Here is a 17,479-nt window from a genome sequence, read left to right on the forward strand (position 1 = left end):
ATAAATTTTGTGTGTGAGAAAGCAGTTGTTATTTGATTAGTGAAAGGTGATGCGTGGTTTCACAGCAGCTCAATTTATTCTAAAAATGGTGAAAATTAATGCCATACTGGCAGTATATTCAGATAACAAGATTCTAGTACTGAAAACTTCAGCGCTCTTTAAACACTTGTCCAGTGGATTTGAAAAAGGAAGTACCAAGGTTTGTAGTGGCAGTATTTCAGATTGAGTTTTAATAAAGGAAATCAACTATATCTCGTGTCTTTTACTGCACTGGCACGATGGATAGCTCCAAAATTCGGTAAAGATAGGATATTTCGTTGTATTTAACTAATGTGGTCTGCAAAAGTGAAAATATAGATAGAATCCAACATACCACACACAATCTTTGAAATTGTACTTTTGAGAAAGTGATGTGGGCGTAAGTATTGGAAATATGTAATCAACAGATGGCGATTACCGCAGTGTCACTTCTAGTTTTACTTGAGCCAGAATTGCTTCTTTAATGTGAGTGTCGGAGTTAGAGCTCAAACCACAGCTTTACAAGTACTCTGTTTTAGCTTTTTGTTACCCGAAAGTGTTTCATGTATGGGTTTTCGTTTACGAGTGTTACGTCCATTAACTTTTTTGATGCCTTTGTGCATAAATTCCGCTTCTAAATCCAACATTCGTGCTTCCTCTTCTTCAGGGTGTATACGACTCGGGACAACCGGGATATCCTGGAAAAACCCGGGAATTTTTTTCATCCGGGAGAAAACCGGGAAAAACCCGGGAATTTTTTTAGAATTTCAGGAATTTTTCATTGCTTTAGTTTTCAGTTAAATTTTTGTGATTTTGGCTGGTAAGAACCAATACTCTAACAAAGGATATTACTGTATCCCACTTCTGCAGAATAATGCTGCAGCAACAAAACATGAACGACAGGAAAAAAAAACCAAAAAGGAAATACGCCAAAAAAAAATGGCTCTGAGCACTATGGGACTGAACTGCTGAGGTCATTAGTCCCCTAGAACTTAGAACTAGTTAAACCTAACTAACCTAAGGACATCAGAAACACACATGCCCGAGGCAGGATTCGAACCTGCGACCGTAGCGGTCTTGCGGTTCCAGACTGCAGCGCCTTTAACCGCACGGCCACTTCGGCCGGCGAAATACAGGTACGCCATATACAACAATAAAACACAGTGCTCGTACAAGCGTCTGCCAACAGCAAAGTGTGTCAAAAGGCTTTAGGAAGACTATGCAATGCTTCCTAACAACAAATTGCCTCCGATGAGCGTCACGTGTCAGCTGTTTATATTAGATTCGTTTGAGCAATTGCGGGCGAGCTCTTGTGCATGCGCAGTTAAGTCGCGTATGACTTCTACCTTCTTCCGCTTCTGGCTACAGATGTGTGGCTGGGCGCCATTATTTTAGTATTGCCGCCGTTCGGAAATATCGTAGATTCAGGGCTGATGCACAGAGCAGTCTGACTTGTAGTGCGGAGGTGGTTAGTCTCCACGTGATCCGTGTTTACGCTGAGTGATATTGCTGTTTCCTCTTCATTTATTGCTCTCACATTAAATGAAAACAAAATGGATTTCTGTGGCCGGTAGCTATCAAATTAATTAAAATACGTTCGCATAACTACGGAAGGCTAAAATATGTTATTAGTTTGATGTTTTATTTCCACCTTTCTGACAGTCAAGCATTAATCGCCTTGCAGAACAATGAAGTTATTTTTGTCGGTTTGATAAAGAGATTTGGCTTTTATTTATCTTTTGCTCTGAGACAGTTAATTTATTTGAAAGGAACTGTTTAATTTCAGACTGTTGGCTAGTTTCAACTGTTCGCTGCATTTCAAGTGCACGTTTTCCATCTTCTAGCTCGTGTGGCATTATGCCATAATAAAGAACCAAACATGAGATAATACAGTACTGGTACTCAAGAAAATGTACATTCTGGATATACGAATGTCCACTTTAAGCCGAATTACGCATTTTAGTACGGTTCACGAAATTCCGATGCTCTTGAAGTATCCTCTGATGTCTTGTTTCTAATATGCCATAATGCAAGATCTTTTCATGTTCTACACATACAAACATGCGGGCTTCCTGCGTCATCGTAGCTGCGCAAGCGTGGTGACGCCTGTTACCTGGTGCTCTCTGGCAACTGCTGAAACGAACCTATTTTTAACAGGTCGCGGGAAAATATTGCGCATGGTGGTTTGAAAAGCGTTACTTTCAAAGTAAATTTCCTTTTACACAAGATGAACTATGTGCGAGAATGTACGATGAATTTATTAAATCACAGAGCGTTTGACTCTCATTTAAAAATTAACTCTTTGAGGACGACCATCTAGAAGAATTTCGAGCCGAGGAGATAAGACATTTACGTCGTTATTAAAAATTTGTCTGATGTATCTTAAAGTGTAACACGCGCAAAAAAATATCAACATTTTATGTGGAAGCTTAGCTTCTACATCTACATCTACATACATACTCCGCAATCCACCATACGGTGCGTGGCGGAGGGTACCTCGTACCACAACTAGCATCTTCTCTCCCTGTTCCACTCACAAAGAGAACGAGGGAAAAATGACTGCCTATATGCCTTTGTACGAGCCCTAATCTCTCTTATCTTATCTTTGTGGTCTTTCCGCGAAATGTAAGTTGGCGGCAGTAAAAGTGCGGCGTATTAATGCTAGAGAGCAATATTATATGTGAAAGCTTTGTTTTTCTTGTAGCAACACTATGTATATTAATTTAAACCATTAATTTTTCTTATTTGTGTGTTCACGCTACTTAAGAGTGATCCTGCTATTGGCTGACTACATCACGTCTCCTATGCTCTGAATGTCCGCTGTCATCGGCTGGCGAGATCACGTGACATGAGCTATGACTGGCTTACAAAAGCGCATCGCAATCTCGATTTCTATGCTTCGTAAAGTAACATGCGTTGTTTAGTGGAATTCGAATTTATACCTTCGTAACGCGAAAATAAGCAGCGTACATGCTGCTGCACATTAAAGATATTTCGAAGACGGCTTTTTTTCCCCCTGAGTTTCATTTTCTAAAGTGCTCGGAAATTCTACGTCAGTGTATAAAACCATAAACATTCAAAGGATTGTTGTATACACCCTGTTCTTCTAATTAGATTCTTAGCTCAGTTCTACACCATAACCTGAATGACAACACAAACATCCATATGAAAAACCCCAGCTGACGCTATACTGAAAACAATGCCAAGACAATTTTGACAGGAGCGTGTGAAAGCTGCAGCATCGAGCGCCGCTGCTCCATGACCCATCATATCTCTTGCTGTTTCATTTTTGTTGCATGTGGAAACCCAGCTTGATGCGTTTTATGTGTGTGGCATGCCACTGTCCCACTTCAGTCGATGCACTGCTTGTCTATGGCGGTTGGCAGCCCTGCCATCGCTGACGCGAAGTTTGTGTGGCAGTCCTGCTGCAGCTGACGTGGCCTAACTTTAAGCCAATATGTCGCTTGTATGTGGGGTTGGCAGCCTGACGCGCTGTTTGTGTGGCAGCCCTGCTGCAGCTGACGTGGCCGGCCAGCGGCGTGACACCGGCGTGCCTGCCCCCGCCGCAAGCCGCCTCCGCCCCCGCCACCGCCAGCTGCGTGGCCACGGGCTGGGGGCGGTCCAGCCGCTCCGCCGCCGCCTCCACGCCCGCCCCCGGCCGGCTGCTGGAGGCGCGCCTGCCTCTCCTGGAGACGCGCCGCTGCCGCCGCCTCTACCAGCGCGTCTCTGACGTGTCCCTGGGGCCGGGACACCTCTGCGCCGGCCGGCTAGACGGCTCTCAGGCCGCCTGCGTGGTGAGTTGGGCACTGGAGTCTGTCCAGGCTGCAGGCAACGAGCTCACTTTGTTTCCCAAAGTGTTTGTTTAGCATGTAGCATTTTCACATAACAGAAAACAAACTAAATTTGCCAATAACTAGCTGAGTACCCAGTGTCTATTAGTCCATTAGTCTATCTCCTTCTCTCCTTCTCTCTGTCCACCTCCAACCATCACACTCTGCCCATCTGCTTCTGATCCTCTTCCTACCCATCTGCTCCTCCCCAATCTGTCTGCCCACCTGCTCCTACCCATTATCCCTATCCATCTGCTCCTTCCCTCTATATTTTATCGTCCCCTCTCTCTTATCCAGCCCTTTCTATCTCCTCCTCATCTCCTCTATCTCCTTCCCACCCCCTCTATCTCCTTCCCACCCCCTCTATCTCCTCCCCACCCCTTTACTTCCTCCTCAACCCCTCTGTCTCCCCTTTGAAACACCCCCATTATGCCCTTTATTGGGTTTTGCGTGATTTACCGAAGCCGCCAAACAGTTAATTATTATGATTATATATGACCGTGTGCTTAAAGGATGAAAGCCTATCGGTTTTTCTGCTGTGGTTTCGGGGGTACTTCAACCGAGTGCGGCTGTTCTGAGACGGAATAGTTAATGATTGAGAGTTTGTCTATTATTAAAAACCATAAAGGTTGCGATGTACAAACTGTATTGTATTTTCTACGAACACACAAATTCTGTGGCAGTTGCTGCCTTGCCTTACACGTTTAATTATGGTTATATCTTTTTATTGGTTGCTGCTTTTAAGTACTTCGTCACACGCAATGATGATGGCTAACATTCACAACAATGTTCACTGCAATCCATGGTTGTTGCTGCCCGATGCGGTTGACGCGAAACACGTAATTCGGCACTTGTCACTTTAGGTTTCATATCACTCGCGAATCGGTATCGATGAGGGAGACACGTGCATTTGTCATACTCCGATGAATTTACCGTTTACTACTCACTCGATCACCATTCTTTCCCGTCTCTCCAGTACCACTTCTCACTCGACACTAATCTCACTGCCTCCTGCAGCCCTCGACAATCGACTCCTGTCTGCTATCGACCTGTGTGTTGGGTACTAGCATCTATGTTCGTGGGATCACGGATCCCATACACCTTCACACATTCTGTCTCCTCCTCCCCTCTCTCTGTCCACCTCCTCCTTCCCCTCTCTTTCTCCTCCAGCCTCTCCTCCTCTTTCCTTTCTCTGTCCATCTCCTCCTCCTCAGTCTTGCTTTTCCCTTTCCTGTCCACTTCTCCCACACCCTTTCTCTGTCCATTGCCTTGTCCCCTCCCCCTCTCTCTCCACATTATCATCCCATCATTATCATCATTGCTCTTTCTTACTCCAAGAGTATTTCTTTCCAGACTGTAAGTAATACATGTAACAAGTTTGGTTGAAATTGGTTTAGCAGGAGCTGTTTACTCTCACATTTGCCCACATACGCATATCACATATTTCACCTGTATCCAGTGCTTTTTTTCTTAAAAAAAAGTTTGAGGGTACTTCGACATTGGATATAATTCAGCGAAAATTACCTATAACTGAAGCATGAGATACCACCCGTTTGCTTTTAGCCATAACGTCATCAACATTTCGATCCACAAACAAAAAACGGTATCGGACTATTCAGTTGAAATGCTGCTAAAATAAAGCAGGCAATACCGAGAAACACCCAACATACAAGACAATGTGGTATCGAACACTTCAGTTTACATCACCTCAAATGAAGCATCCGATTCCCATCAACCCCTAGTTTTCTGCTCATCTCTCACCTCCAACTTAACTTACAATTGCAACGAAAGACAGGACACACTCTAAAACTTCGCACAACCGACAAGAATGGAACAGCAAACGCAAACGAATAAAGAATAACAAAACAAAGACGGTAATGATTCGCGAAGGATGATGGTAGCGGGGCCGTAGAGACATTTATCGGTAGCTCGGTGTTTGAGCGTACGCATATCCGTTTAACACTACCATCGCCCACTATTAGGGGGCGAGGGCACTACATGGTTATCGAACTGGCTGCCAGCGATTCCCTTGTCGAGAACGGTTGCCGCAGCTTCGAAATGCTTGAAACAGTCAATGACATCGCTTTTCCCATCAAAAACTGCACTGGTACCGTTCGTACTGCAATTACCAACACTAAAAAATGAAATAAAAAATTTACGTCCGTGAAATAAATCTTTGGCTCTCTTCCAAGTTCTCAACATCGTAAAAAAAATTATTTTGTCGACGAAGAAGTTTAGGGGTACGCATCCCCCAGCGTTCCCCCAGAAAAACAGCACTGCCTGTATCCCAGAAAATTTCACCCTGCAAATTCGTTTTCACACAGCTCAATGTTTATGTAGTTATATCCCATGAAATATGTGCCTTACAGTGGTATAATTCTGCAGGTACGTTCATCGGCGCATGTCGATACCATGTGCAAAATGTGTTGCGAACAGAGTTTGTAGCAATGAAGTAATAAAGTTAAACAAAATTCATGATGCAGCAGTTTTTCATGCATCTCAGTGTTTATGACTTCATACACATACTGTCTGTAAAGTGTGCGACGAGTAGGGCTGTTGATAAAATATCGACATTTTTCCAAAAGATATCAATACAGCGGCGATATTTTTTCGCCGGTATATCGATTTCAAAATGGCAGTCTCGAGTGCCAATACTTTTATTTTATATTATTTTTATTAGAATTTTCGATAAATATTTGAAGTTGTTAAACTGCAACGTTTACCTTCAGCACGCAGTTTTGCCACTACAACTGCTAGGTCGCTGGCGTTTGCAGAAATGAAAAGAACATGGAAGTCGACACGAGGTGTTCCAGACAAATCTGGAACGACGGACCCATCGGACACCTTTTATTGTTCCACTTACCTGTAGTTACCATTTTTGGCAAAACGGTTATCACCAAGTGGGACGTGCATCGTTTTCCTTTCAGTTCTTGCCCTGAGGGAGTTATTAAGCAGGCTGCTAGCTTGTTGACGTACATAATATCTAATAATAAATCAATACTTCAGTATACAGCTCTAAAATTGGCAACATATTTACAATGCGCAGCCGATATTCCTTTTTGGCTGGTACGTCAATAGTTTTTCCGTCGATGTAACGATAACTTTTTTCGGCATATTGAGGGCAGATAACGATATTTTTTAAATACCGATATATCAGGTTCCAGATATTGTTAAAAATATCAACAGTCATAGTCGCAAGTATAACTGAAAGTAAAGAAGTAATCAATTAAAACGTCATAAATGATGCGGCAGTATTTCTGCATGAACGGCAGAAATGTAATAATCGGTAAACTTCTTTGCTTTCATCATTTTGTGGGGATTGTCAGCGAGAAAGCGTTTCGTAATGGTTTGAAATTATGTGTAAAGTTTGTTGCATGTTACTAAGTGCTCTCTTTCTCAGACTCCGGCTGAATAAAGTCTAGGTATTCGTAAACCGAGGCCTACCGCTATGTTTCATCCCCATCCTCACCCCTTGATAGGTGGGTGGTTCTTACCACCATATCCACTGTTTCCATAGATAATGATACTAATTAGTTTAGGTGGTGGGTTATTTGTATAATTATCATTGTATTGTATTAATCAAGATTATTTTTAACAAAAAAATAATAATGATAGGTTTACCAAGTTCGGCTGCAATCGATCCAGTGGCTCAAATGTTAATCAAAATATGTTAACACTATCCACTCTTTACCACGCAGTTCTTCAGACTGACCAAATTTAAAGTGATTTCGTTGCACGAAGGCGCGTAATTACCACTTCTGGCAGTCATTTTGATTGCAGCTGGTCATCATACGAATATGCGCACTTTCAATTCTCTCAACAGGTAATAAGTATTTAGTGTATTTCCATAGGAGCACTGAGATTAAAAATATAGTCAAACATGAAATGTACACAAAGTTTATTGATTACAGCGTCATACACAATTTTTAGGATTTTTTTCCTTGAATGACAGCCTAGCTTTGTGACTTTTATTAGCTTTCATTTGGCTAATGTCTCTCAGCAATTAACTGTAGTACACTGGAATATGTGCCTTCAGTTTTCTTCCTTTTCCAGGGCATTGAAAACTTGGCTGTAGCATACTCTTCTACATTCAATGTGGTTTTGGTGGTGGCACTTGCAATGTTAAGTCCGATTCATCCAGAAATGTCACATCTGTAGCGTCTGTGATACTACTTGTGGATGCTCTTGCACATCACTTTAATGTGTTGAGCCTTCACTTGCATGAAATGGACAAAACAGTGGTTGAGATAAAACTATTCAGCTAGGTTTGCCAACCGTCCTGTTTTAGACCGGACAGTCCCGTTTTTAAATAAAAACTGTGATGTCCGGTAGAACGTCACGAGCAGACGTTAAAAGTCCGGTTTTCGTGCTCCCTAAAATTAGGAAAAATTCATATTTACAATTTCATTTTTTTAAATTTTTTTTACAGAAGCTAAATAACGGAAATGTAGTCAGTTAAACTTTTCAATTTGATTATTCTTTGGTTTCAATATTTTGTATCAGATTGTGTCACAAGTTGAGAGCACTGTGGATTTGTCGCGCCGAATTCTAATGTATTTTAAGGTAAGTTGGCGCGTTCGTTTATTCGACAAGACGTTTCAAAGCCGCCTTGAATTTTTATTACACTGTGGTGTCCAATGTCATCGATTGTAGTCAAGTCATTTGAAGGACACTCCAATAAGAATAAACTAGGAAAAAAAGCCCAATAATAGCTTGTATTTTCTTATGAGAGCAGAGTGTCATTTCGATGTGGATAATAAAGCAGAGTTACAATATCAGTTTATGCCTATTCGTTCTTCTGCACAGTTATATTGTATAGGGGCAAAAACAACAAACAAAGCAAGGCGTGACAATGTCGCATTTATTTTTATTTTTTATTTATTTATTTTTATTTGGCCTTTGAATGTGTACTCAATTTAGCCATCGGCAACACATAGTGACAATATACACATAATTGAATAAACAAATACAGAAATGCATATTTACAAGAATAAAAAGCTTAACTGTTACAGGTTTGTACATAATGTTTTAAAAATTGAATTGAATTGAATTGGAAAATACTTAAAAGTGCCTTCTCTTACAATTCACACCAACTCTGAAATATCTTCATCAGCAAGACATATTTATAATTTACGCACACCATTAAAACCTACAGATTGTGACCAGTACTCTTGATGAAGTCAACTATCACTTTATATAGACGAACGTCTTTAATACACAAAAGAGAAGCTGATTGAGGAAGCTTGTAGCCCATACTCAGCAATGTCTTCAGAAAGACCAACCGTTCACGGTCAAATTTGGGGCACAGAAATAAGATGTGGTTAACATCAGCTTCCGATTCAGGATCACCATTTTCATTTCATTACCAGTGCTTGCAATAAAGACCTACTAATTTTAAAAGGAATGCCGCTGTCGAACAAATGATCGCTCCAGTATACCCACAGCTGCGCGCGGCTGATGTAGTGAAGTATTTGTCGTGACTGTATTACGTAAATCGTACACGGCATGCGTTTAGTTTAAAATTGAAGTGTTTAAGAACGGCATTGTAATGACTGAGTGTTACGTGTGCGTATATAACGTCGTACTACAGTGAGCTTCTCAAATACAGCAGGCTAAAAAACAGCGACGTGTCATTTCAATGACAAATGGCTACAAGAAACAGACGTTTCGGGATGACTTTCGAAAGAAGATGAATATACTGGATATTCTAAAACATGCCATGTAAGTTTTATAGTGCAATACGACTCAGTGAAAGCGGTAAAGCATCATGCCATCACCAAGCGTCACATTGATAAGGTGTAAAATGCCTTAAGAAACTCCACTTTTCAAAGGTATGTAGTGCAAGCGGAACTAGTAAGGAAGAGGAAGTGTCAGCAGAGGAACTAATATTAACATATAATGGAGTGGAACATCATCACAGTTACCGTTCACAAGACTGTGGAAACGCTCCACTATCACACTTTTTGTTTCAAGATTCGAAACTACCGACCAAGAGTCACTGTGGACGAACTAAAGTAGAGAATGTACGGGCTTCACACGAGAATGTGGGAAAAAGTTGGTACAACTCATTATCGACTGCAGGTGATGCTTCAAATAAAGGAAATATGAAATTATTCCCAGTTGCTATCCTGGAACGACATCAGCTGTTATATTTTTTTCCATAGACGCTGACGATACATCAACTTCTATAGCGGAGAAGCGTAAAGAGAATATAATGAAGCCTGGTCTTTCAGCATCGCATCTAATTGCTTATGGTGCTGACAACTGTTCCGTCAATCGCAGAAAAAAAACAATCTATTTTCGTGGAGCTGAAAAAAAAAATGTTTGAAACATCACATCTTCTTGCAGGACATTGTAACATACATACTGTATACTGCATAATAATGCGAAATATGGGTTAAAACTACCGTCACACTAGAATCGTTAGTGGTTAAGCTCTTTAATGAGTTTTCTTCAAGGTGACTGAGATGAACTTCTTTGAGTTCCTGCAGTCAGAGTACTCCACACTACTCCGGCATATTCCTACACACTTTTTTTACTCTTTTTTCCTGCTATAGACACATTGTTCCTGATCTGGCCACTGTTGATGTTCTATTTTCTAAGCCAGGGTGCAGACAATACCGCTGAACTTATTTGGACATTCGTAGCCCATGAAAACAACAGTGATGTGGACGATGAAGTAATGTAGCGTCCTGTGAGAAGATCAGGATGGGAGCTGATGCTGTGTCCAGTTCATAGACCATTTCATAGATCTGGTGCCTGAGAACACGGGCTGGAATTTTTTCAGATAAAGAAAATCTGCGGGGAAAAAGGACGAGAAACGAAGTTCCATCCAGCGTCTGAGGCGGACTGAGATCAGAATCTGAAGCTCCCAGCAGCTCCGACGGGTCCAATTACATACACTATGGGATCAAAAGTATCCGGACACCTGGCTGAAAATGGCTTACAAGTTCGTGGCGCCCTCTATTGGTAATGCCAGAATTCGATATGGTCCCGGCCCACCCTTAGCCTTGACGACAGCCTCCACTCTCGCAGGCATACGTTCAATCAGGTGCTGGAAGGTTTCTTGGGGAATGGCAGCCCATTCTTCACGGAGTGCTGCACTGAGGACGTCAGTCGGTGAGGCCTGGCACGAAGTCGGCGTTCCAAAACATCACAAAGGTATTCTGTAGGATGGAGGTCAGGACTCTGTGCAGGCCAGTCCACTACAGGGATGTTATTTTCGTGTAACGACTCCGCCCACAGGCCGTGCATTATCAATAAGTGCTCGATCGTGTTGAAAGATGCAGTCGCCATTCCCGAAATGCTCTTCAACAGTGGGAAGCAAGAAGGTGCTTAAAACATCAATGTAGGCCTGTGCTGTCATAGTGCCACGCAAAACAACAAGGGGTGCAAGCCCACTGCATGAAACACCCAACTACACCGTAACACCACCGCATCCGAATTTTACTGTTGGCACTACACACACTGAAGATGAGGTTCACTGGGCATTCGCCATACCCACACCCTGCCATCGGACAGCCACATTGTGTACCGTGATTCGCCTCTCCACACAACGTTTTTCCACAATTAAATCGTTCAATGTTTACGGCCCTTACACCAAGCGAGGCGTTGTTTGGCATTTACCGGCGTGATGTACGCCCCGATAGCTGAGTGGTCAGCGTGACGGATTGACGTCCTACGGGCCCGGGTTAGATTCCCGGCTGGGTCGGGGAATTTTCTCCGCTCAGAGACTGGGTGTTGTGTTGTCTTCATCATCATTTCATCCCAATCCGGCGCGCAGGTCGCCCAATGTAATAAGACCTGCACCAAGGCGGCCGGCCAATGACGCCAAACGCTCATTTCCAATACCGGCGTGATGTGTGGCTTATGAGCAGCCGCTCGACCACGAAATCCGCGTTTTCTCAACTCCCGCCTGTCATAGTACTTTCAGTGGATCCTGATGCAGTTTGGAATTCCTGTGTGATAGTCTGGATAGATGTCTGCCTATTACACATTACGACCCTCTTCAACTGTCGGCGGTCTCTGTCAGTCAACAGACGAGGTCGGCCTGTACGCTTTCGTGATGTATGACTCCCTTCACGTTTCCACTTCACTATCACATCGGAAACAGTGGACCTAGGGATGTTTAGGAGTGTGCAAATCTCGCGTGCAGACGTATGACGGAAGTGACACCCAGTCACCTGACCACGTTCGAAGTCCTTGAGTTCCGCGGAGCGGCCCATTCTCTCTCACTATGCCTAATGACTACTGAGGTTGCTGATATGGAGTAACTGTCAGTAGGTGGCAGCACAATGCACCTAATATGGAAAACGTATGTTTTTGGAGGTGTCCGGATACTATCTTCTGGTAAACCTTCCGGGATGTAAGGTCGTGGTCCATGATACTCTTCAGCTCCTAACGTTTCGTCCAGAGCTGCGCTGGACTCAGTCGGCAAGACTCACCGGAGGAGAAACACCCCTCTGAAGATGTCCAGCGCAGCTCTGGACGAAACGTTAGGAGCTGAAGAGTTTCATGGACCACGACCTTACATCCCGGAAGGTTTACCAGAAGATATGTCATCCGGTTGTGAAAGCCTTCATACTATATCCGGATACTTTTGGTCACATAGTGTAGGCTCGCATGACGCGTCTCCCATGCGATCAGGGTCTGGCCTCCCGACCTCGGCTCCTTCCAGAAGCTTCAATGCTGCTGGTCACGTAGCGCGTATTGCCTTTGCCACAAAAACGCAGTTCCTCCCTCTTCCTACCGCCCTGCTGACGTCACATTACTCCTTTGCTGGCACACGTTGTGCAATATTATATCCTTAGCCACACACTTTCAGCACATTCGCGACACATATGCGACAGTAACACTCTCTGAGATTTACATTTATTTTGTCCACAATGTTGTGTATTTATGTAATACAACCATGAAACACGTGAAAAGTGATTATATACAGATAACTAGAATATATTCTGTATTCCTGAAGCTGCGTGCAGAAATTATTAATAGACAATGAAATAATTTCTTCGTGTTCAAAGTACTACAAGAGATGAAAAAATGCCCGCAACATGAACAAGCAAAATTTGTCAGCGAAGCTCAGCAAGGAATATTAAGAAAAATGATTTGACGTCAGTGAAGATTCAATTTTTAAACTTACCTCTCAGTTAAATCTTGAAGAGCCCCTTAAAATTGGGAACACAATGAACTTAGAGATTATTTCAACATAACTATAAACGGTGACGAACTGTTTTCTGAAATATGTGCACTGGATGACGTCTTGCCGTTCATTAAGGACTTATCACTCAAACATTTCAAACAAATAGATTACTTCTTTTTAAGCGATGCAAAGCACATAATTTGCTGAAAGCTGTACAACGTGTTCTAGTTCCATCGTCCAGTGTTTTAGTTGAGCGGACTTTCTGTGTGATGCTACATGCCGGGAGCAATGACAGAAACAGACTGAAAGTGTAAATGGTGAACGCTGAACTAATTTTGAATTTTAACTACCGTATGAAACGTGCTGAAATTGCTAAATTTGTCAAATACGACAACGGGAGAGAACCCGTTAAAGCTGTGAAGTCAGAAAAGAAGTATAACATCAAAACATAACAAGCAAAAAACTAGAGGCACGCAGAAATGGCTGTATTCGCAGTATTAACAGTATCGTGTTAATTAAACGCATGCTTCCTGTTGTAGCGGCTATAATGTATGTATTATGCAATGTATTGTGAATAATAATAACAGTAATATAATAATAATACATATTTGAGTTGTCCGGTTTTGTCTCCAGTTAAAGTTGGTCACCCTATAATCGAGCTTTGTGTTTTAGGCAAGTGGAGAAAAAATAATTACTTATTATTAACATTTGGCATTAAATGGACACTGATGAAGTTTTGAAACCTCTGGATTTACAGGTTATAGTTTCAGCAGTAGATGTATACTTCGTTCATAGCAAGACTAAACCTGATGTAAACAAACACAAACGCGGTGTTTGATCGGCAGCCGTAGCACATGTACACCGGTATTGTTACGCTGTTGGAAGTAGATAGTACGTATGTGTTATGTATCTTGTTATTGTTTTTCGGGGAATGAAACTGAATGAAATTCTAATGTATTAACAGCCATCAACGTTTTTCTGAATCACACTTTAGCTAAGTAGGTTTTATTCAGAAACGGAGTACGGACGCAGTCTCTTTACTGTTGTGCTCATTGTCGCGTTTTTAGTACGTAGTGTGAAAATGGCTGATGCTGCTTCTTTGTCCGTAGTGAAATACGCGCGTGGAACGCCGTTAAAAAGTCGCGAGAAACAGGTTGTTCTCAATGCTTTTCACAAGTGTATGGAAAAAAAATCGGCTTTGAAATTTCCCGAGGAAATGTATTTACTGAAGTATAATCGTTCCTCTAAGCCGGATGCGTAGTTCAGTTGTTAGCGTTATCGAATCTTAATCTGGTACACCGTGGATCACTGGTTCAAATCTCCCTTCGTTCAATGCGGACTTCATAAACATTTGAAATATAAATTCCTCAAATAATTGGTAAGTAACACACATCTAATCATAATTTAATGAAAAATGCACGTCTTCCTATTTCTAATTACAAACTGCACACAAAATTCCAGTTTCCTCTTGCCAATATAAATTCTTACTAATCGACATTTTATAAAAGATTGTTAATACAGATTGTTTTCATTAAGAGAACATTACAAAATTAAATTTCAGAACAAAAATGAAAAACAAATACTCTTTATTTGGACTACGTCCACTGTTTTATACGATAGATGTGCTCTCATACTTAAGCTTCGTAGTAACACGAAGAACAGTCATCTTCACGGCATCTAGCACACCATACAAACGCTGCATTTTTACAGTTGGCACCGTACCACTGCAGTATGAAACAAACAGATCTGATCTGCAGCCAAGCTAAGGGAATTTTTGGATACAGAAAGGCACGTCACGAAAGAAGAAAAGAAAACGTGGCGCATGGCGAGCTTCGTGGATTCTGTTGATTGGCTCGTTATCGACGTAGCATATGACAGTTCTACATCTACATCTACATTTATACTCCGCAAGCCACCCAACGGTGTGTGGCAGATGGCACTTTACGTGCCACTGTCATTACCTCCCTTTCCTGTTCCAGTCGCGTATGGTTTGCGGGAAGAACGACTGCCGGAAAGCCTCCGTGCGCGCTCTAATCTCTCTAATTTTACATTCGTGATCTCCTCGGGAGGTATAAGTAGGGGGAAGCAATATATTCGATACCTCATCCAGAAACGCACCCTCTCGAAACCTGGCGAGCAAGCTACACCGCGATGCAGAGCGCCTCTCTTGCAGAGTCTGCCACTTGAGTTTATTAAACATCTCCGTAACGCTATCACGGTTACCAAATAACCCTGTGACGAAACGCGCCGCTCTTCTTTGGATCTTCTCTATCTCGTCCGTCAAACCGATCTGGTACGGATCCCACACTGATGAGCAATACTCAAGTATAGGTCGAACGAGTGTTTTGTAAGCCACCTCCTTTGTTGATGGACTACATTTTCTAAGCACTCTCCCAATGAATCTCACCTAGTACCCGCCTTACCAACAATTAATTTTATATGATGATTCCACTTCAAATCGTTCCGCACGCATACTCCCAGATATTTTACAGAAGTAACTGCTACCAGTGTTTGTTCCGCTATCATATAATCATACAATAAAGGATCCTTCTTTCTATGTATTCGCAATACATTACATCTTTTTTTTTTATTTCGATGTCAGCCATTTTTTCGTTTGTGCGAGGATTTAGACAAGGAACTGCAGTGCGGTCTTCCTCTGTGAAACAGCTTTGGAAAAAGATGTTTAGTATTTCAGCTTTACGCGTGTCATCCTCTGTTTCAATGCCATCATCATCCCGTAGTATCTGGATATGCTGTTTCGAGCCACTTACTGATTTAACGTAAGACCAGAACTTCCTAGGATTTTCTGTCAAGTCGGTACATAGAATTTTACTTTCGAATTCACTGAACGCTTCACGCATAGCCCTCCTTACGCTAACTTTGACATCGTTTAGCTTCTGTTTGTCTGAGAGGTTTTGGCTGCGTTTAAACTTGGAGTGGAGCTCTCTCTGCTTTCGCAGTAGTTTCCTAACTTTGTTGTTGTACCACGGTGGGTTTCTATACTGAAACATATTTCTCGGATTCGGATGTGGGAGGAGGTTGTATATTGCCAGACAACTGCCTGTAAGTAATACTTTTATCGGCTTCAATATTTAACTCCACGGCGTAATCCCTGTAGTACGCTTTTGAGTCACACATAGCTCACGCAGAAAAATTGCCACATGTTTAAATTAGGTATTTTCGTTATTCTGGTTTTTAATTATAATACTATGTTAGCTAAGAACGGGAGCATACTATGCTTTCCGGCGGATCCCTGAGAAGCGTGTAGTATTGATGGAGTTTTGCCGAATATTATTTCATTCTGTTTAGAAATTAAATGACACTCAAAGCTGTAGTGTTCTTTCGTCGTCAGTTTTTACGTGCAGAATGCTGTGGTTGTGGTGGTAGCAGTAGATTCAAAAATTGCACTTGTGTGGATTATACATGCTGCCAGGAAACGTCCAGACAGCATTGAAATAAAATATGGAGTCGAGAAGTCCAAATTAAGATTAGCTGAATGAAGTAATCTGCACACTTCTGCTGCTGGTGATTATTTATTAACATCACTGCTAAAATGTATAGTAGTCAGTTAACAATAGTTTCACTCAGGTTAAAAAATCCTATACAAACTTATCAGTGAAATACAGAGACTGAGATATCAGAAGCGAAGAGACAAATGAAGTTTTCTCTTTGACGTAAGTGCAGATTCACACTGCAAGCCTTAATGAAATTTCTGGAGAAAATAATATTTCCATCCTCACTATTGCACTTTCTCAAATTGAACTAGCGCCACAAAGTGCTTCAGTTATACAATATTGCGTACAAAACTATTGGGTAAAAGCACTCACTACTGAACCATCATGCTCGTGGCAGGATGCATCGCAAAGTACAGCATACATCAAATAGTTAGCAGTCTAATATAACGTCAAAAATAACCGGAAAGTACATGCATGCAGTTAATAGTGGTTTTCAGAATACCAAACACTTGTTGCACAAAATCGATTTTACGTTGAAGTACAAACCTGAAAACTGTAATTATGTTCATTTGATTTTAATGAAGTTGCCTTACTATATGAGGGTACATAACGCTCTTCTACAAATTCTTGTGTCTGGAGCTTCCATAAAGCCAGCATATATATCTGAAAATGATTAGAAACGAATTATGAAATCGGCTGCAATTTATTTTCAAATTACATGTACTATCCAGTACTTAAATTATTAATAATCCAGTGGGCGAAAAGTGAATACTTAACGTCGTCTGTTCCGACTCCACATTTTCTCTTTCAGTTCCCCATGTTGTATCCCTTCATTTCGCAATCGGGGTTGCTCAGTTGAAGCCCAACGCGCCTCATTTCAGAAAAGACGCGATTTAGTGCATCTGAAACTCGACCCGTGTGAGAATGGTGTAAGATTACGGTGGGACTAGCTTATGGCGGCTCCATCACAGAACACCGAAACATGTGCAGTTCCCGACAGATAACGACAGCAGTACTCCTTGTGGCCTGGCAGT

The 17,479-nt window shown here is 41.9% G+C and overlaps 1 protein-coding gene across 1 annotated transcript in view; it reads left to right on the forward strand.

The window, feature by feature from the left end:
- Nucleotides 1-17,479, forward strand: part of LOC126428277 (serine protease 33-like) — a 208,458-nt gene that overhangs the window by 156,300 nt on the left and 34,679 nt on the right. The window contains exon 5 of the mRNA XM_050090189.1: nucleotides 3,526-3,812. Within this exon, the coding sequence (XP_049946146.1) occupies nucleotides 3,526-3,812 (287 nt within the window). The remainder of the gene's footprint in view (nucleotides 1-3,525; nucleotides 3,813-17,479) is intronic.

The sequence above is a fragment of the Schistocerca serialis genome, chromosome 12, assembly GCF_023864345.2.
Source record: "Schistocerca serialis cubense isolate TAMUIC-IGC-003099 chromosome 12, iqSchSeri2.2, whole genome shotgun sequence".
Classification (NCBI taxonomy): domain Eukaryota; kingdom Metazoa; phylum Arthropoda; class Insecta; order Orthoptera; family Acrididae; genus Schistocerca; species Schistocerca serialis.